This window comes from Watersipora subatra, chromosome 6 (genome assembly GCF_963576615.1).
Source record: "Watersipora subatra chromosome 6, tzWatSuba1.1, whole genome shotgun sequence".
NCBI lineage: Eukaryota > Metazoa > Bryozoa > Gymnolaemata > Cheilostomatida > Watersiporidae > Watersipora > Watersipora subatra.
Window position 1 is genome coordinate 16,774,182 of NC_088713.1, and position 22,355 is coordinate 16,796,536.

At 36.6% G+C, this 22,355-nt stretch overlaps 1 protein-coding gene across 1 annotated transcript; it reads right to left on the minus strand.

Annotated features, from left to right (window-relative positions):
* Positions 1-1,363: 1,363 nt before the first annotated feature.
* On the minus strand, positions 1,364-8,531 carry LOC137398546 (selenoprotein F-like). Its single transcript, XM_068084670.1, has 5 exons — positions 8,323-8,531; positions 6,995-7,091; positions 4,642-4,718; positions 3,810-3,876; positions 1,364-2,033 (listed from the first exon to the last, which is right to left on the minus strand). The coding sequence occupies exons 1-5, from the start codon at positions 8,371-8,373 to the stop codon at positions 1,852-1,854; spliced, it is 474 nt and encodes a 157-aa protein (XP_067940771.1). The 5' UTR covers positions 8,374-8,531; the 3' UTR covers positions 1,364-1,851.
* Between the last annotated feature and the right edge of the window lie 13,824 nt (positions 8,532-22,355).

A 22,355-nucleotide genomic window follows, 5' to 3' on the forward strand; every position in this document is an offset into this window, starting at 1 on the left:
CCGAAGCCAGGATTAGAGGCTAAGATAAAAATTGCTTTGAGCATAACACGCTTTAAACACATGATATTCAGTTTGATAGATCTATACTCTATTTAATTTAGTATCTGCACTAATCGGCTGTCTATTGCAAGATGACTTTTGCTTTAATGTAAGATCAAATTTTTTTGCCTAGTTTTATCCTGGCTGATGATTGGTAGCTAGCTGGCTGATTATAAGCAAAACTAAAGTACAAAAATACATCAAGTTAAAAGCAAATTGTGTTGTTTCATAGCAATATGTTAACTCAAAATAAAAACTTTAAAGGTGTAATCATTAAAAAACTGTGTTGAAAATATTAAAACTCTATGATGACCTATAACGTGATGTCAATATATTTTGTGAGCAGTTTTCAATTACAATAGGATTTCAGGTCACCTCCAAGTTGATACTAATTGTAGCCTATTGCGATGCTTCTAATTTCGTATAAAATTAATACAAGGAAGTAACCAAAGTTATTTAACCACATATTTTCCTTAAAGAACCATAAAAAATTTAATTCGTAAGGAAATGTTTTAGTTCATGAAATGACTCCCAAATAACTGTACCAGGGTTTGGGGCAGGTCTAAGGTTTAAGGACCATTGCCCTCAGTGGGCATGTTCCAAGATTGTTGTATTGAAAGTAGTATAGAAATTTGTGTTAAAGATCTACCTGCATGCTGCAGACTATGGTCGAAAAGGAGATAAATTCCGGGCTACGGTGTGCTTAATACTAGTACCATATTTAAGTATTATTATTAAAAACAGCTTCAAAAGGGTACTCAATATACTAAATCTATATAAATCTCTAAGTTTGTGTGTGATTCTGTTTGTCTAGCTATAGCTATTAAATTAATAACAATTATTAATAATTCTTGTAATTAAATCAAAATAATTGAAAAATGATTAGTATGTCAAATCATTTTGTATTGGAATCATCGTAAAACAGACTTTATTTAGCCAATACTTGCTAATTATTTCACATTTACATTTAAACATCTTTAAAGTTGTCTTATCTTTTCCCTCAATGTATTTCAACTGCACAAAACACTTTTGCCATGGTATGAAGTTTGAAATTTAGAATGGTAACTGTTGTTATATGTTGAAAGAATTTTCTGTTCAGACGTTTTATTACCCGGGCATTCACCTAGTATGCATATATATTTATTAATATATGGTACAACCAAACTTGGGCAACTATGTGCAGTTTCAATTACCATTTTCTTGTTTTCTTTGTGGTACCCACTTATCTTGTACTACAGTATTATTCTTAGCATGTGGCACCATAGACAATTTAAAGTTGACAAGCACTTGTATCCACTTTTTATAACTTCAAGAAAACACAAGGTAATGTAAGCTGGAGGTGTATTTAATAGAGCAAAATGTCAGTACATCAAGGACACCTTGCCAAGCTTTACAGGTGCCCTGTCATTTAAGCATAAAACTCCATAAATTGCTCAGCAATATCTTCTCTGTCACTTCACATGATCATAATAAGATACAGTTTATCAAAAACAACACAGAAAATGCTCAAAATTTAAAAATCAGCCACAACTATGCAGTTAAAACAAGGCGCTAGGAATAAAAATATGACTTATCTCAAAATATAATCATACAAACAAAAACAAGTAGTCACAAAATAAGTACATTGTTATTACATAATCACGTTTCGACAGAGAGAAATTTTGGCAACAGCTTCAAGTAAAGAATGAGCCAATCCTAGATGTCACCTCTGAAAAGTGAAATCAAGAGACAATAGCCTAATCACAATAAAGTATTACATGATAACCACAATCCAGATGGTGGCATCTAGCATTGACTGAGAGAAGAGATCATTTAAGATTCGAGTCGTTCACGGAAGAATTCCTCCACAGTGTCAGTGTTCCATTTGTCTATAGCAAGAGTTTCTACAGTCTTCCTAGCTGAGTCTTGCAGCAATATAACTGGGTCAGAGCCCCTTTTATATGTTACCTTCAGTCCAGGAAATTTGGCTACTTTTGCTTTATCATTGACAAATGCTGTAACGGAAACAAGGCATAGATGTTATTCACAATTTAACTGATGAGCTGCCTTATGCTCTGCAAAACATACTTTTACAATCGCTGCGATTACAGTGCACCATCAGGATATGATTACCCTGGTATACAAATTTTTTACCTTACGAAATTGAACATGATGAGTTTTTTCACCTCACCATACGAATATTATTTCACTATACGAATTCAACAAACATTTCACCCGAGTTCAATTTTGGCAGTCGGTGGGTGTGCCTACTACGTACGTCAAAATAAAAAAGACACTGAAATTGTGTTCGACAAACACATTTTCACAACGCCTAAAAAAAAACGCTGACTGATTTGTCTCAGTTAAACAATTCTCATGTGTAAAACGGATGTTTTCCCTTTAAAACTAGTTGCAAAGTTGGAGTTGCAATCCCTTCAGACAGAAAGTCAGACAACTTCTCTTAGCATTCTAATCAAAATCCATTTCATTACGAAAACTGCATCGTTTGGGCTTTGTTGCCAAATTGGGTTGAAAAAGATTTTAGACAGATCCGCTAAAAGTTATAGCAAAAGTGAAGACAAAAACTGATACATGATAAAATTTTAGAAATAAAAAGTTGAAATTCAGTCAAATAGTTAAAAACAAATACTAAAAGTTAGCTTCAAGTGTGTGTTTGGTAAGCTGAATTTATTTGAGGTGGATTCAACGTAGGTTAAACCCACGACTGTCGTGAAGGTAAGAACTCCCTACGGTATGTACTGCTGCTATTGCACATACATGTTGTACATTGTAATGTTACATTATATTGCAGCTCATACCCACTAAATACACTAACGTTACATAGGTAACTATAGTTACTAAGGTTAACATACAATTTTGCTACTAACTTTTAATATGTACTTATATGAAACTTTGAAGATTTTTACCAGAGAACGTTTGCATTATATAATAGTAATGGTTTCTATACCCCTACATTTGATTTTTTCACCATACCATGCCAACCCTGGAATGGATCAGAGTCTTTTATTATGACTTGAGCACACAAGTCTGACCCTGCATAATTCGTTGCATAGACACGAGTTGAAATCTGGCAAAATGCAATCTTTTTTTCCAAACTGTGGGTTCAACGAGACAAGTACCCTGTTATAGGTGACTATAAAGCACAGACAATCAGGTAAATGCACAATAATTCTAAAGTCAAGGAAAGTAAACGAGTAGGTAAGGCAGTACCAAAGCCAAATTCCGCGAGTTCAGATCCCATACGATGCAATCTTTTGTGGTCAACCTCCGACTGTGGCTTCGGACAGACAGACACGGCTCTTATTATAGTAAATATAGTGGAAAATATTACTATTACTATTATTATAAAATTAGTATAAGTGTTTAATAGTAAAATTAGTATAATAATAGAATTACTTTTATAGTAAAAAAGTTTCTTGCAAATTCGGAGTTGTCGTACATTACATAGTAAATGCCAAGATTAGGCAACGTCGAAAGAAATGACAGGAATTGAAAATTTCAAGGCCACTATTACATAATACAACAGGTACTAAAATGATGGCACGATCATATACCATAGGAACAATGGTAATTATCTGACAAGCTTTAGTCAAAAGCCACCGGGATAAATTAACTTGAAATATTTTTATTGTTTTTACATGGCAACCTGAACGGAACATCAATAAAGAATATTTACCAATTATTATATTTATATCCTTAAAAACTTTCACTGCTATGTTATTAGTGTGCTGATGTTCCTGACACCAGTTTATAAGAGAGAGATAACTCACCTTTGACCTGTGGATATCTCCCCAATTTTCAGCTACAGACAAGCAGCTCTGCGAATGGATACTTTATCTGCAGAGAATATAATACAAAATGATTCGTTTGATAAGTTCAACATCCCATTTTAATTAATCATCTTTGTATGCAGAAGTTTGAATATACAAGTTATATGACGCATCAGAGAGCTCAAAAACGTAAAATAAAAAATCTTATCATCAGCGATGATGACTTTTTTAAAAGCGACACAATGCAGTCTTCATTCTGCTATGCAAAAATTCAATAGATCTATGCTTTGTGCGATGATAAAGCTATGTGAAGCTACGATCAATGTGAAGCTAAAACAATCCTCCACAATGTTCCTTACTCTTGCAAAACTATTACTTTCACCACTATCAGAGAAAATGCTGCTACTTTAATTATCTGTATAATCACGAAAATCTGAATTGGCTATAATGTCATCAACATAACTAATTACCTGTTTTTTGACTCGCGTGTGGTACTTAATGAACTCACACAAGAAATGTTCGTTTTTAGTTACAAATTGTCAAACAAAACTTTAAAATTGCTTCATAGTTTTAGACTAATTTTATAGAAAAATCTTCGGACAACACTGTCAATTTTAAAAGTCTCAAAGACCGTGGGTTATGTTGTCAACGAATAATAAAACCAGGTTACCACGCAACTGCTGGGAAAGTCGCAATAATGCATCTATGGCAGTGGACTCTAGAAAACGCATAAATGTGTTTATGGCAGCGAAAGGGTTAATACAGATTCACATGATTTCAATTGGTGATAAGAGCAACAGCCGTGCCTATAGTTATGATGTCGGAAACTTACAGGTTCAGATGAGTCTGCAGGATCTTCTTCATCCTTAGTACAGCATTCCTTACACTCATCTTCTAGTGCTGCCAAGCCTGTTGATGACAGGTCACAGCATCATAAAACAAGCACATAACAATGAGTGAAATACCAGAGCAATAACTCATTTACTTTGAATAAAGCCAATGATAACTGGCAAAAATATCATATACACAGTGAAACTCGGATAACTCGCCCTCGGATAGCTCGAACACACGGTTAACTCAAACAGATTTGTTTGGTCTGTTCCCACGCAATGATAAATTGCTTTAGATAACTCGACCTTAACTTCGTTAACTCGAACAGTTTTTTGCCCAACGGCTACCGTTATCGCTTTAGAATATTACCTTATTCCAAGTAATAGAGATAAACATAATCTTTTAATAGTTCTTAGCGTCATTATTACCGCTATCGGCAAAATATTTTCGTTAACGACTTTTCTAAAGGTTTGCAAAAAGTCAAATTTTACCAAACATCCGCTTGGGGATAGCCTTCCGAAAGCAAGGAGAAGCGAGGTAACCTTCAGATAAACTTGAAGAAAAATCAGCAAAATTGGTTTTTGTTAAAACACTCAAAAGATAAATGTCTTTTTTTACTGAGCGTTTCAACCGCGATCAAGTTTTGCCTATTTTAATCTGAAAACGTCCTGGCAGTCACATCAACTAAAACAAACAAACAAATCTCAAGTAATAGGAAAATATTTATACTTTCTGATAAAAATTGTTAAAACATTACATGAGAGGCCCCTTAACTTGCAACGAGCAATCCATGCTTTTGATTTACATATAGTTAGTATATGTACTGATAAATACAATAATACATGCACTTGTGACAGTGTTCTCATAACTTGAACGCTCTGATAACTCAAACACTTTCTCTCGGTCCTGTGAAGGTCGAGTTAGCCAAGTTTAACTGCAGTTAGATAGTGAGGGTAAGGCGAGTTAGTTAGGTAAATGAGTTAGTCAGGTAGTGATTTAATGAGTGTAAATCCTGTAGCTGAAACAACCAAGAGTGAAAGAAACCAATGTGTATTCAAGAGTACTTCTTAATACATTCAGTTGCTGCCTCTTCAAGAATGCTTCGAAAATGTGATTCCAACCACACTTTAACATGAAATTAGTATTGTGCCCGAGAAAATACTTGAAGTTAAAAGCAAAACCATGTTGTTCCATCACAACGTAAATAAACTCAAAATAAAAGCTTCAAACCATAACTGTCACGTACAGCTTTTATCATATTCTCTAGGTAAATCAGACACGCTGATTCCAATTTTGTACTCAAAATAAAGATTGGTCCACTAACCTTCAAAGTCATTAAGGCTTTTTTAAAGCGCTTCAATATCCGTCTCGAAAACAACACAATTGGCACAACAAGCTCTGCCCATAAATATGTGACAAAACCTAGCTTTTTCAGGAACAGAAGTTAGGGATGTTTAGTCCGATTTAGAATAATAGAGATGGGTGTCTTAAAACCCATTATTATCTAAATCCAGTCTGTAAAATAATCTCAGTTTTTTATGAGAGGTATATAAACTATTTAAAATTGCTCGTAGCTTGTTACATGATGTTTAAATAGGCTGAATGCTGAGAAAAATGAGCTTAAAAAAGCGCGATTTAATCACAAGCTAGCGTTGTTATCGCGCTTTTTTGAGCTCATTTTAAATAAGCAATGTTAAATAGCTTATCTACCTTTCAGAAAAGACTGAGATTCTTTTTAAGGCTGAATTTAGATAATAATGGATTTTAGAACACCAATCTTTATTATTCTAAATCGGTCTAAACATCCCTTCCTAAAAAGCTAGGTTACATCACGTATTTATGGGCGGAGCTTGTTGTGCCAATTGTGTTGTTTTCGAGACCGATATTAAAACGCTGTAAAAAAGCCTTCAATACTCTGAAAGTTAGTGGACCAATCTTTATTTTGAGTACAAAATCGGAATCAGCGTGTCTGATTTACCTAGTAAATACGATAAAAGTTGTAGGCCTACATGACAGTTATAGTTTAAAATGTAATCTCTAAAAAGACTGCTAAAAATATTAAAACTCTATGATGACCTATAAAGTGATGACAACATATTGTGTGTGCAATTTTCAAATGCAATGTGATTTCAAGTCACCCCTAGTTGGCACTCTTTGTACCTTATTGTAATACCTCTAATTTTGAATAAAATAAATACAAGAAGGTACGCGAGACTCTAGACAGATATTTCATATAGCAAATTTGATTCGCTAGCAAACACGCATGTGTTTGCTAGAAAACAAGATGGGCACCATACTACTACCTGTTGACAAAAATTAAAAGTGCCTCATGCATTTAGCGAACATGCACCAACCTGCTTCCTTTAAAGAGTTACAAGTGGAACATGAGAGAGATTCGGTAAGGAACCCATTATCAGCACAAAGGTCGGAGTTCACACTTCCTGAAGCTGCCTAAAATAAGCCAGATATATGCTTTATTCGCTGCAGTAAAAGGCACTTGTACAACTATGACCATGAAACGAATTCGTATTTGTGTAACGTCATCAAGACATTTCATTACAATAGTAGCAATACTTGTAACCAAAGCGGTCATAAAATAAAGAGCTGTCTGATATTAAATTGTTTTGCGAGTAGCAAGGTCATGCATCTCAAAATTGAAGGAGTAAAGATCAAAATGTAGGTCACAGTCGAGACATGGCAGTACTTCTGACAAGATCAGCGGATGCCATCAATGTAGTACAATAGACAAGACGGTAGATGCAACGGCTATTACAAGATATGTAGTTGTCAAGATCGTGGTAAGGAAAAATATAGCAGAGCTCAAAATAATAGTATGAATAAGTACATGACTAAGAACAGCTTTAATAATAAAAGAAAAATGTTAAATAGACCACAGTACCGCAGTATGGATAGAAGCAAAAGCAGAGGCAACCCGAAGGACAAAAGCTCTAGAAACAAATAGGGCGAAGACCAATGATTAGGCTAGAAAACTATGTAGTGCTACAAAGTTAATGGGGAGAACATCGAATTTATGTTTGATAGTGGTGCTGACGTTTCAACAGTAGCCAAAAAAATTTGTCAAAACGCTTGAGTTGCAGTGAGAGAACCCATCGCATGCTTTGAATAGTGTTAAAAGTGGTGCATTCAGTTGAAAAATAAAGGCAAATCAATAAAAGCTAGGGTAAATGAATAAATGGTCAAATTGAGTATGTTGAGTTTAAAAGAGTTCTTGAGCAATGGGCTGGGGTTGTTTATGATTGAGTTGAAGGGTGATAGAATGACTTATCGTTTACATCAAAATTTAATGCTATTGTTACAGGTATGTCAAATTTGACATGAAAAAGTATTAATATATAATAAACACAAGTATAGTATGGGAAAAGAAAACATGACTGTTTAGTACAAAAACTTACACAACTAATCATATATTTAGTGTGTCGAGTATGTATTGAGTATTTGATAGGGATAAATCATAACAGGAGTTGAATTTAGTTTAAATATGAATCTCTATGCCCTGCCTGCAAACTGTAGTTTGACATCATGAGTAATCCTACCGTGCTAACTGCCGGTATATTTGAATTGATTTGTGTTAAGTTGGTCTTTTAATATTCCATTCCTTGTGTTATGGAACTTATTTTTGTATGGAACTTATACTCAATTATTACAACAAAACAATACTTACAATTAACACAAAAAGCACCAAAGAAAGGTTTGGAATGCGTGTAAACGACATCCCTTGACGTTGTAAAATGACCAGCTAAGCTGGCACGAGCACTTCAACAATGCTCAGAGGTGTTGGCGAGTATTCGGAGTCGCAGTACTAACGATAAGCCTGAGTACTTTCGTATATAACTCGCCTTTTTTGTCCAAATTCGTTGCACGTTTGTTATAATATACAAACTTCGTCGAAGCAAAGCGTTGACAACAGCTTTTTGAAATGACGAGCTGTGTATAGACCCTTTCTTTATAGTAAGCGGAAACGCCGTTACATTTGTATGCTTGCAATTGGCTAAATTTAATGAACCACATAAACGATAGGTTTATTATTACTTACAGCCATTCCGTTTTTTCAGTTTGTATGATTTTTCCTCGCCGATTTCTGCACATTATTGTAAAGCGAGGTGCTTGATCTGAGCATGACACGAATATTGCTACAGGCGCTTACACGTTATGTAGCAAAAAGTCAAATTTGGCTACATAATAACGTGGTTAGGGTAAAGCTAAAGAAAATTATTTCGTATTTGAAATAGCAACAAGTTTATAAAAAAAAATTGCGAAGTTTTTGGCCATGCAGCAACCAACGAAAGAAGTTTCTCTAACGTATTATTCTTATACTTTTTTTATCTACGCCATTCTTAATTAAACCTAGTTTAGGAAATGAACTGTCAAATATTGTGTCTGTAACTTCTGGTGTGCCACAGAGATCGGTGCTTGGCCCATTATTATTTTTGCTTTTTATTAATGACCTTCCAAATAAAATGAAATCTCAGTGTAGACTTTTTGCAGATGATGCTCTGGTGTATGCCACAAGAGATCAAGCCAATACCTTGCAACAAGATCTGCGTTCACTTGAGGCTTGGGCGAATCTCTGGCAGATAAGTTTTAACCCTAAAAAATGTTACAACCTTTCAGTGGGGAAATCTCATCTCATGTGGAATAAAGAGACTTTATTTTTCTTATGCGCTCAAAAACTGGCAGGGTATTATTTACTCTGTATTTTGGAGTAGAGCTGCAGAGCGATCCAAAATGGAATAAACACATTTGCAAAATTGAATCTAAGGGAAAGCGGTTAATATAGGGATGCTTAGAAGGGCATTGCGAGATGTGGATTCTCGAACTAGGAAGGTTGCATATACATCCTTAGTAAGACCAGGTCTTGAATATGGGTGCATGGTTTGGAATCCAAACCTTAAGAAAGATGTTCTATCATTGGAGCAAACAAAGAACATAGCACTGAGATTTATATTTAAAGCACATAAATTACATAATTTGTTTATTGTATATTTCAATACATCAGAGTCTTGGCTTTCGAATGAGCTATTGTTTGCCATGGTGAGACAGACATTGGTTGGTGTTTATAGGATTTCCCCAGAGCTCTGCCGCGAAAAAGTTTACTGGCATAGTCTCGAAAATTGTGACATCACAATTCTCATATTCGTTGTTGTGTGCTCTTACGGCTTATTTATTAACTACGAAAATGACGATAATGACGCTAGTGGCAGGCGAAGGTAGGACAACTCCAGAGAACGAATGAAGATGACAAAGGAATCAGTGTCATTAGTTTTCCATGTACATATTATTTCTATGATAAGTACCTCAAACTCCAAGAACCATACTATATTTTCCCGATTATATTATGCACTAGCTCTTTATTTTTGCGAGGTTAAAGGTGACGGCTGAGACTAATTAATTTCAAGCATTGCGTGATCTCGCGAAGGTGCGATTGACATTTAGTCCTAGGGCCACGCAACCGCAGGTCATAATTTAATCGATGTGATTTCATTACCTTTATCAATGACAGTACATTTATTGAAGCATAATTAATTAACCCAGAACATGTGTTTGTATTGGTCGGGCGTTTGCACGATCTCGGGCATTGTTGATTATCTAGACTCTTAGTTTATTATTAGCGCTCTCCGGGTTTAACAGCACGGATTGTCACAGAAAAACGCAGCCTCAATGGCAGCAAAAGGGATCGACGACCAAAGGCTAAATGAGAATGATGACGCCACTTTTTGAGTACCTGAACCAAGTGTTTTTTTTTGCTGGACGTACTTTTGACACCCCGTTTTTCATAGTTCTATTATTCTTTGTGTATTGAATATAGGCTCATTCGAAAGCCAAGACTCTGATGTATTGAAATATATAATAAAAAAATTCTGTAATTTATGTGCTTTAAGAAAAAAGGATTTGTTAGTTTTAGTAATTTAAGAGAGAGTAACTCTTTTGAATCGTTAGAGGAGAGACAATCCAGATTGCGTAGAAATATTTTTAGTAGAATCGTTGAAGGCGATGTTAATATAAATGTAAGAGTGAAGGTTAAGGAAAGTGGTTTAGATGAGGAAGACAGGCCTCCTGCATTTTCTACTTGTTTTGGAAAGTATTACCTGCCCCACATTAATACCAACCAGCTAAGGTATTCTTTTTGGCCTTGGACGATGGGGAAGTCCGTGCCGAGATTGAGAAGCTAGCTTGTCCCTCTAAGTAGAGTTCCGCTATTTTTTACCTCCACAGGATCTTTTGCTGACAATTTTTATCTGATCCTAAAGCTCTAAAACCCTAAATATGAGTTTTAGAGTTATTGTAGATATATATTATTATTAGATTTCTTTTTTGAGACTGCATTTGGCAGATGCGTAAAAGAGTGTGAGAACACAATATCTTTGTAATTAAGAAAATCGGTTCCAAATAGTAACCTTGTTTTGGTGTGTTGGTTTTTTCGTTGTCTCTAACTTTATCTGCATGTGTTAAATATTTTTCAAATACATATGCTTACGAGTAGTGTATTATTTTAAACATTCATACAATGTAGAAGTTGACGCATCGTTAACAAAATTGCTTTGTGTACTAAACCTGTTAAACTGTACTTTAACGAATAGAAAATTTACATATTTAGGATACAGCACTTTCTAACATCTGCACTGCATGATCAAACAGTGGGCACAATTCCCAAAGTACAGAACTGTAATATTATCCCTAGTCGTAAGGTAAAGCTCAGGAATATGGCCTGTGAACAATTCTGCGATACTATGCAGTAGTGTATGAACAACTTTCACCTCTAGTTGTGAGTCGTTGAGCAGTCTAGGATTAACACTCATTGATTTGCCATTCAGTTGCGCTCCTCATCTATTCAATGGCTTTTCCGTGATGATCTCTTTCTTGACCTTGACATACTATCACACCTCCCTTTCAAGCACATATATTTCCGACAGGTGCTATCACACCATCAAACTAGAAACATCAACAAATTTATATATAGCAAATGTACTTCTCTCCAAAATAAAACTTGTTGGTGAGATATAAGAAAGTTGGAAAGCGAGACATGGACAACAAAAGGTGTTAAGTGAGGACATAAAGTGCATTACTAAGGCGCTGCTAAAACAGTACAATATTTTTTTATGTAACCCTCAAAATTTCCGCCTTCTATTTCTGGAGTGTGGCTATGGTAGGGTGTAGACTGTTCATAAGCATTTTGTCCCTGAAGACATCGATTTCTGCATTTCCAGAAGATGACCTTTGCAATGTCTGTCCTTTGATAGATGCAGTATTAATATTAGGGTCATCGAGGTGGTTTACAATAGAATTACCTATCACAACAGCCGTCTTTAACAGATATGTCAATAGCACAGAAAAAAATAGCACTACTGGTTAGTAACAGTATCAAAAATGACTGTTACCATTACAAATCTAGTCTATAGAGAGGTTTACTTGTTCGCCCAGCTCCAGTTTGATAGGACATTGTCATTTTTGTCTTTCCATTTGCTGTCACAACCGATGATGTAAGAGGAGGTGCTAATACACCTGTGGTTGCTGCCGCAGTTGATGGTGTATGTAGAGGTGCTGACTCACCTCAAGTTGCTGTCGCAACTGACGGTGTGGGCGGTGCTGACACACCGACCATTGATGACAGTGCTAGCACACCTCTAGTTGCTGCCGCAACCGACAATGAAGTTGGTGCTGACACACCACTTGATAAAGATGCTGTCGCATCTTTGGTTGCTGTCGCAACGACTGATGAAGATGGTGCTGACTCGACAGTGCTGATGCACTCCTGATTACATTGGTACTGACACATGCTTGTTTGCTGTCACAACTGACGAGTGAAATTGGAGCATAAACTCACTACCCGCTGCAGGTGCTTACACACCTGGCTTTGGCTTCGTGGTGCCACTACAATCCCCGTGTCGATCACTTACTGTGAATATTTGAGCTCAGTTTCTCCGAAGAATGATCCATCCCATCCTTCTCTATTAGAATTTCTCTTCTATTTGTCTCAACGATCGTGGCCATTTGTGTCTTCCTCTTTGCCCCTTCAACAATCTTTACTGGTTGAAGCAAATGCAATGCCTGTCATGAGTGTGATGGCGACTATTACAGTTGTGTGCCTGGTGAGCTTTGAAAACTGTATCTTTACGTAAAAACTTCTGCTCGTCAACAGAACGGTTGTTGGAGATGCCCATCGAATTAAGATCGTTGTCAAACATGAGTTGAGCTGGAGAATGTCTGGATGCTATAGGACTGTCCTGGTAATTACACACTGCTGCTTGCAAATTTAAGTTCTTGTCTAATAAACCCTTGACAGTCTAGATGGCCCATTCTGCCTCTTCATTGCTTTGTGGGTACCTTGGCGAGGACGTGACATGTTCAATATTCTAAAGTCTAAGAAATCTTTGAAATTGCTCTACTTTGAAGTAAGCTACGTTACCAGTTCCCAATGTATGTGGAATTCCTAGCAAGCATATAACATTGTGCAGCACTGTGCAAAGTCTTTTTGCTTCGCATGTTTCTACTTCCTCTGTGACAATGTATCGACTGTTGTAGTCAACTATCACCAAATAACTTTGACTCTCTTTCTTGCACACATCCGCTGCTATCCTCCACCAAGGGCGTCCCGGTAGGGGTGTCTGACACAGCGGCTCTTTAACGGTTGACTTGTAACAAAATTCACATTACAGTTATTTGGTATCAAAAAAAATCTCTGTTTTACTCAGCTGTGTTGTAGGTACAAAATATGTGGACATGTGATTAAAAGCTTCTACAAGCTCAAAAATGAACAGTTAATTGCAGCCATCATGAAAACGCCGTAGATTGGAATCCCTTTCCTAAACGGCTCAAATGGGACGTAAATTGAACACGATGGCTTCTGTTTACACTTTCATGCAACCTCATTCGTCGAAATATTTTTACAAATATACTTCAAACATTCAATAAAGCCATGTCTATTGTCCTTACGCGTCTATTTCATCATCATTGTAATGCTGTCACTTGGAGCAATGATATCTCAAAACCTACCGTACGATTCGTTTAATTTTTTAACCTCAGCACGAAATAGTGCATATCATCCTCTGATAAACATGACGAGCCTGTTGGTCACCTGTGATAGTCATTAAATGCTGCAGAAATTGTTGGCGCTATTTGCAGAAAGTATGGTTCACATGATCAGATCACGACTAGCTTATTAGACCAGGCTGAAATGAAACTGTAAAGTAGCGAGCATCTATATTTGATAAGGGCTTTCCGGTAGAACCCGAAGTGTTTGTCATAAACTAGTGCTACGAGATGTTTTATATTGAGCCTTTTATTGGTCTTTAATTTTACGTGATAACATCACGTGTCAAAACAATAACCGCAATGTTTGAGTACGTCATCGAAATAAAGAGATTCCAAACGACGGTGTTTTCGTGATGGCTGCAATTAACTATTCGTTTTTGAGCTTTTAAGAGCTTGTAATCACATTTCCACATATTTTGCACCTACAACACAGCAGAGAAAGACATGATGAATCTTTTGATACCGAATAACTGTAATGTGGCTCTTGTCGCTAGTAAACCTTTAAATTTGTCTGAACTCAATACATTTTGGGCAGCTTCTCACTCGTTCCCAGATAGCTGTCGTGATTTCTGGCCACCACACGACCTCTTTAGCTCGACTTGAGCATTTGGTCTTTCCTGGGTGGCCGCGATGTATGTCTTCTAAGACCTCTTTCCTCTCTGATAATGGTATGAACACTTTATAGTCTTTGTACGCTATACCCTCAATGGTCTTCAAGTATTCTTTGGAGCTATAGAATTTTTGGGAGTCTGGATACACTTTGCGAAAGGCTGGCCAACCATTGGTGATGTACTGAAGCAGCTCTCTACCCTCCTTGTCATCTAACGTTGATGCCTGTAATTTGGCTATTCTTGCATGAGAAATTGGAAGTGCCTCTACCATCTCACTCACAATGGCATTCTTCTCATCCATTGTATGACCCGGCAGAGGTGAGCACGACATGGCATCTGCCAAAACCAGTTTCTGACCAGGCCCGTATGAAATATCATCATCATATGCCATTAGTTCCAGACGGAGATGTTCAACTCAAATCGGTAAACTGGCTAATCCCTTCTTCACCAGAGTTTAAATGGCTGGTTGGTGGTCGGTCTCGATGTAAAACTTTTTCCCTGCCAGATAAAAGTCGAATTTTTCACAGCGATTGCGAGCGTTTCTTTCTCTATCTGGGCATATTTGATTTCAGCGAGAGATATGGTTCTAAACGGGTGAGCTACAGGCCTCCAGGCATCTTCAACTCTCTGCATTATGACAGCAATAAGGCCATAGGATGAGGCATCAGTGCTTACCATCGTTTCTGCCTCCAACTTATAGGGTGTGAGGATGACTGGTGACGCCAGTTTATCTTTCAGTCTTGCAAACTGCTTGGCCTGATCTGCGTCCCAAATCCACTCCTTATCCTTCAGAAGCAATTCTTTCAGGCAGCCGTGTCATTTGCTAAGGAAGGAGGAAACTTTCCAATATAATTGACAATACCAAAGAATCGCCTCAGTTCTTTTCTGTTCCTTGGCGCCGGGTAATTTTGTCTAGCTGCCGTCGTTTCAGAATCTACATGTATCCCATGTTTTTCATTGACGGGTTCAAGAAACTTGACACTCCGCTTACTGAATTCACATTGGTCTAGGTTCAGCATAATTCCAGCAGCCTGCAACTTCACCAATATATTTTTCAGTATCATGTCATGTACCTCTTAGGTTGGAGTATGCACTAGAATGTCGTCCATCTGGCAGATGATGCCCTGAAAACCCGCAAGTGTTTTTTGCATCTCGCTTTGAAAAATCTTGGGGGCTGATGAGATTCCGAAAAGCAAGCGTTTGCAGAAATATTTACCACATGCCGTGATGATGGTGGTTACCTTCTGAGGCGTAGTATTTAGCTTTAACTGCCAGTATCCGCTGTTTGCATTCATCTTGCTGAAGTATTTTGCATTCCCTAAGTTGCTGAGTGTCTGTTCCATGGTGGGAAGTGGATAAAATTCTCGAAGTACAGATTCGTTAAATTTGGTGAAATCAATACAAACCCAGATTTTTCCATTTCTTGTTGGGACCACAATACAGGAAGCACATCATTCTGCAGGGGTTTCAACTTTTTATAACTCCTAGGGCCTCTATTCATTGTAGTTCCTGACACAATGGCTCCATGCTTGTTGCAGCTATTCTTCGTGGCACAACTTGAGCGAACGATTCAGCATCCTTTTTCGTTCAAATACTTAGTTCAGCATCCTTTTTTTTAATTGTAATGTTCACTGACGTTTTCCTAATACTCAGTCCACCAAACTATCTTGAATACCTTTCGAACCATCCATTAGTGGAGATCCCACCAATGAGCTCCATCATTCGTAATCCTGATATAACCGGTTTGCCGAGCAAAGGTGTCACTGACTCTTCGATAAAGTAGATGTTTTCTACAGTTCCTCTGGATTTATACCTTAGTGGTATCTGGGCAGATCTGCATACATTAAGCTCTTGGCTACCCGTTGCTCTCAGCTTCTTGGTTGCTTTCTGAAGTGGCACTCATAACTTTCTAGACCATATCACTGGTAGAGCTATCACAGAGGTTCCTGTGTCAACTTTAAAACATATTTTATGTCATATGAGCTCAGGTCGCAATACCATGCTTTTCCGGTCTCTTGTATGCTCTCAAATGTAGTATGCCCATTGATTTCATATAGTCAGAAAGATTCGGACCCCAAAAAATGCTATGCTCTGATACAACCTACACTTTCCATACCTGTGGAATGCTCGCATGCACGCTTTGCAAGGGTGCATGCGCTTGGATTAAGGGAATTTCTCAGTGTCATGGTGAGGCTCTCTGGCAGCATTGTGGATGGTATCTAGATTGTCAGGTATTTGCGCAGATTCTGCCAGTTTAGACGTTTGTTGATGACTAGCAATCCACTGCTTCGTTTTTCAATGCACTTGTTTAAATTTATGTCATCAATGTCCATGAGATACTCTCTCAGTTTCGCGTCATTGACACCTATGACAATTCTATCACGAACCAAGTCATTCTTTACCGCACCATGCTCGCATGGGTGTGCCTGTCATTATAAAGCCACAACAAACTGGTGAATGCTGGCATTGCCTTATAGTGTTGAACTTAGCTCTCTCATATACTATGTTCTTGGCCGGTTCAAAGTGATTGCCGAAGAATTTTATTGTCACGCGTTTTCTCTTTATCACCATCTGACTCATCTATATATTTCTCAAAGTATGTCTGTCGTTGTCCTATCTGTCTGCATTCCAGCTATAGATCTTAAAATCTTGGCTTGAAGAATCCGTATTGGAGAAGATTTGATCTCGGACCCTACCGTTCACCATTCCAACACCCTACCCTGTAGGCCACAGAGATTGAGCTGTTAGCTCGCCGAAAAAAGTCGTTATATGGGAGCGCATACCCAACAGCTTTGCATAACATGCATAACATGTGATTGCGTCAATAAGTTATTGTCATTAGCTGGCTTACTAAAATTTTCCATTGGCAATCTGCCAGGCTAATAGCAAATGGCTAATAGGCTACCTGGCTAATGGCAACTCTCATCACTTCTAAGCTGATTTTCAATACTCGGGCAATGCCGGGTAGCACAGCTAGTCATACACAAACTGCCAATATATTGGCACACTTTCCGCCCTCGTCTGAACCAACATGTTGGTAATTTGCTGTTCTTGAGACATTTTACTAGCTTTTGCTAGCTGGTATGTCTCAAACTGCATTTTAAATGCTTTTCATTGAGTAGCATTTCATTGATTGCCGGAGGAGAATTCAATTTTCTTAAGGAATCTATCATCTTTAGATTGGAATTCAGCCATTTTACCCGATCGTATGTCAAAATAAAAAGATCGCTTTGCTCTATCAATGCTTTATTGCACTTTCAACATCTGACGAAGGAAGTCACCACTCGCAAAAATGAGAATAATTTTGCTTATCTAATAGTATGGTGTGCAGTTCGTTTTCTTTAGTAGGCTCCTCCACTAACTCTGTGCATAGCTATCAATTCTGACACCATGTCATACTATGAAGTAGTATATGAACAATTCTCATCTTTAGTTGTGAGCCAGTGAGCAGTTTAGGATAAACACTCGTTGATTTGCTGTTCGTTCAGTTGCGCTCCTCGTCTATTCAATGGCCTTTCGTGATGATCTCTTTCTTAACCTTGACATACTATTACAAATGCTTATCAGGATGCACTATTGAGCTCGAGCAACTCATAGTATGTGATTTCAATAATCAGCTCTCTAAATGACTACAGCGAATTATAATCAACTGCTAAATCTCAAAAGAGCTGTTGTTTTTAAAAAAGAGTCTATGGATGAGGGGATGCTTATTCGAGAAATATGCCAAAACCAATGAGGTAGACAATGGAAATTAATACAATGGTGTAAAGTATCAAATTTTTTTCATTTACCAGATATAAATAAATTGCAATAATTATCGTATTACAATAATTGGAAGCGTCAGCTGTTGGAACTTATCTATTTTAACATTTTAATGGCTTTACTCAAATCATGACACAGTTCACATTGAGCGCTGAGCTGCCAAATGTCAAAAAATTTCCAGTCATGAGTATGAAACAAGCAAGTGTGGAAGTGAAATTGATGAAAGCAAAGTATTTAAAATTTATGGAACCAAGTTGAAGAGCAAAACTAGCACTGGCTTGTCGGCTAGTTCTAGTTATAGTGGAGGGATATGATCAAAAATGGATTCTGCATCCATAGACAGAAAGCACACAAATAAATGCGAGAAATTCTATAACGTAAGTGGAAAAAGGGTGTGGGCCAACGAAGATTAAAGCTCAAACGTTCAAGCTGAGGGCTTATCGTTTGGAGATCTGTTCAATCTTGTCAAATGTTACATTCAAAATGACTCAGCTGAAGCCTTGTGCTTACTTGTTAATTGCTGGCAGTTGACTCTAGAATTGTGTATTCTTAAACCTAGCTATAGATAATCTCGAGCTTTGCTTTTGAAATATATATCAAGTATAGTTCGTGGGTAATGAGCTGCTGGAGATGTACGTGTAGATATCATGACCTCTGTGATGCGTAGAAATTGGGAGAAGTCAATATAATAGCTTTTAATTTTACACAATATTTGTTTCATAGTTTACCGCTCTCGCTTTCATTATAGTTTGGATTTAAGAATGTCATAGTGTTTAGACTTACACCCATTACACAAGCTTATAGTTTATTTTAATTGTGGCTGCAACTAGATCACAAATTTTTCACCACAAAACAGGAAGCATTGCTAGTTTTGTTATACTATACTATCCCTGTGATATAAATAGAGCTGGCTCAATCGCATTATCATATCCAACTGCAATACTACATGTATGTTAATAGTAAGAAGGTTTTATGCTCTCTGGTATTGAAACAACAACTCCATAATACATATTTCAGTGGCTGATGAAACAACCATTAAGTGTAAACTATTAGGCTAGCAGTGCTGACTCATTTTTGGTACACAAACACTACCCATAGGACTCTCTGATGAGACTAGGAATTTTATTCTCATTGTCCATGGAACTTCATTTTTCACCATTAGTTAGTAAAATATATTCTAAGGACAATTAGCTATTCAAGTGTAAATTCATCAACAATGTCATCATCAAATCGTTGGATGCCTTTAATTGTTATCTAACTCAATTCATGTAATTGGAGAGTTGTAATATACATTATTACCAACCTTTTTAGCATTTGCGCTTATTTTTTTGGATAGAGAATGAAAATTCACTAAGCTGCACCGTAATAGAAACAGTTTCATAGAGTAATAAACTAGATTAATGCCCGGCGTTGAATAGGTAATAAAACATTTTTGGCACTGAGAATTTACTTTTAATCAACATATATACAACATTTACCATGTTAAATTTTAAATTAAGGTGTTTTGCTTATTTTTGTGTTTATTTCTGTGTAATTCACACTGCACCACATACTGCCTACTACAGCTCTATACTGATTGCAATGGTTTTTCAATAGTTCTAGTAGTTTTCCTTCTGGTATAACTTCACAAGTTCAGGGGGTAAACGTGAAGCCATGAAAGATTGGCAAGCATAATAAGTGAGTGCACAATTTATTCTACAGTGTAACCATTTGGACAGCGTAGTGTATTGGATAAATGCCTGTCTGTAGAACATGAGTTAGTGAGTGCAAATCCAGTGTACACTGGATTTTTTATTGTTATAACTTTTTCCTTGTAACTGGACAATCCGACAGATGAACACTCAGATTTATATGTATAGACTAGCTGTGCTATCTGGCGTTGCTCGGGTATTAAAAATTAGCTCATAAACAATGAGAGGTAATGAGAATTGCCTGCTACTTGTTATTAGTCTTGCACATAAGAGCTACTCGCTTCTCATGATGTTAAGCAATCACTCTGCGTCGTGACCTAAAACAGTAGAGTATTGCTTCTATATAGTGACTCTATCAAGCTTGTGTAGCTAACTTAAGAGGGCATCGGATTGGTGAGCGGAAGGGACCGAGGTAAAATCTTCTGCGATACGGATTCATTATTGTAAGGTTTCAATAGCTATACCTGGACAAATACACGGACAGACCAACATTGAGAAATATATATATATATATATATAGATTAATGAATTAGGCTTTGGAACAAATGTATACTTGAATAAATGTTAACACTAATGAATGCAGAATTCAGCTAGAGGGACCATGAAAGTTTTGGAACAGTTGTTAACATTTGCTTTTTGGTACTTTTTTCAATTTATGCTCATGCCAGTTTGTAATGATTGTTTTGGGCACTGCTAGTTTATTAAAAACAAAACATTCAAAAAATTCTATTTTGATTTGGTGTTATTCATAAAAATTGAAGCTTGATAGAATGTTTTTATTCGTTGTCAATCAATAGCAATTATTCTAAACTTTTTCAAAAATGAATCTTATAGAAAGTTTGCTTTTATAATTGCATCTGGGCTGTAAATAAATACATGAATGATCAAATATAGTTGCAATTATTAAGCAATGCATTATATCATAAAATGCATAAGCATATGTTGTATATAGCAGTGCCAATTTGTATGTGCCTAAGCAGTTATTTAAAACATTACAAACACTTTCTTAGAAGACTACTTTGCATGTTCATAGTTAGCGTAACAGAACAGGAGAAACCTTTAGTTAGTCTTATGTTTGTTACCCTGCTAATGCCACTTATATAAGACTGTGTAATCAGTTATGCAGCGAATCAAAATACTTATTTATATGTATGGTTCAACACTAGAAGTCTCATTTTGTATTTTTTCCTTAACTACAGTAAGTTACCGTACAGGAAAAACAGTAATAATTTAACTTACCGCACAGGGAAAACAGTAGAAAACTAACTTACCGTACAGGGAAAACAGTAATAAACTAACTTACTGCACAGGGAAGACAGTAATAAATTAACTTACCGCACAGGGAAAACAGTAATAAACTAACTTACCGCACAGGGAAAACAGTAATAAACTAACTTACTGCACAGGGAAGACAGTAATAAACTAACTTACTGCACAGGGAAGACAGTAATAAACTAACTTACCGCACAGGGAAGACAATAAACTAACTTACTGCACAGGGGAAACAGTAATAAACTAACTTACTGCACAGGGAAGACAGTAATAAACTAACTTACCGTACAGGGAAGACAGTAATAAACTAACTTACTGCACAGGGAAAACAGTAATAAACTAACTTACCGTACAGGGAAGACAATAAACTAACTTACCGCACAGGGAAAACAGTAATAAACTAACTTACCGCACAGGGAAAACAGTAATAAACTAACTTACCGCACAGGGAAAACAGTAATAAACTAACTTACCGCACAGGGAAAACAGTAATAAACTAAACAATTTCCTGATTTTCTGAATACTAATGAACTTGTAGTCTCCAGAGCCGATCTTACTTTTTTGACTTTTTTTAAACTAGCTGTCTCAAATAACCTGCTAACTAATTTGTTACATATATATAAAAAGTCTGAGTTGTGAAAATGTGGCTGGCTTGAATCTTGAGAATGGTAAACTCATATGGCAGCTGCTCTGGTAATATCCACACAATCATATTAGCCATGCTCATTCTTGTTTTACAATGCCAGTCAGTTTTTATGGTTGTCAGTTACTTTCAAGAAGGCATTGAGATGAAGCACTGTACAGTTCAGTCATGTTTTTTAAGGTTCTCGCATACCAATTGAATCAAAGTTTAATAAAAAAAATGGCAAGCCGTTTTGGTTCGAACGCCCAAAAGTGTAGAACTCTGAGATAGACCAATGAAACCCATAAATGCGTCTCAAGTGCCAACTGATGCTCTTTATCTCTCATATTCAGGCTGCGTGCAGGTTTTATGGGTTTATGTTTGCTGTGGTTGATGCTATACTGACTGTATATTGTGTTTTGCACAACATCATATTTTGTATATACGCTATTAAGTATACACGCTATTATTACACTCCTTTATTTCAAACAAAAACACGAACAAACGAAACTGGAAGATAAGTTCCTACTGATACATTTCTCCACCTATCCCACTCTACCTTTTTATGAGGCTTTTAATGAAAAATCAGTATACTTAGTAAATTATCTGCTTTTTATCATATAAAGTTCATTTTGTAAAATTTGGTAAAAATTGTAGCAAAATCTGTTTCTAGTATTAAAACAAATTAAAACTATTTACGATATTT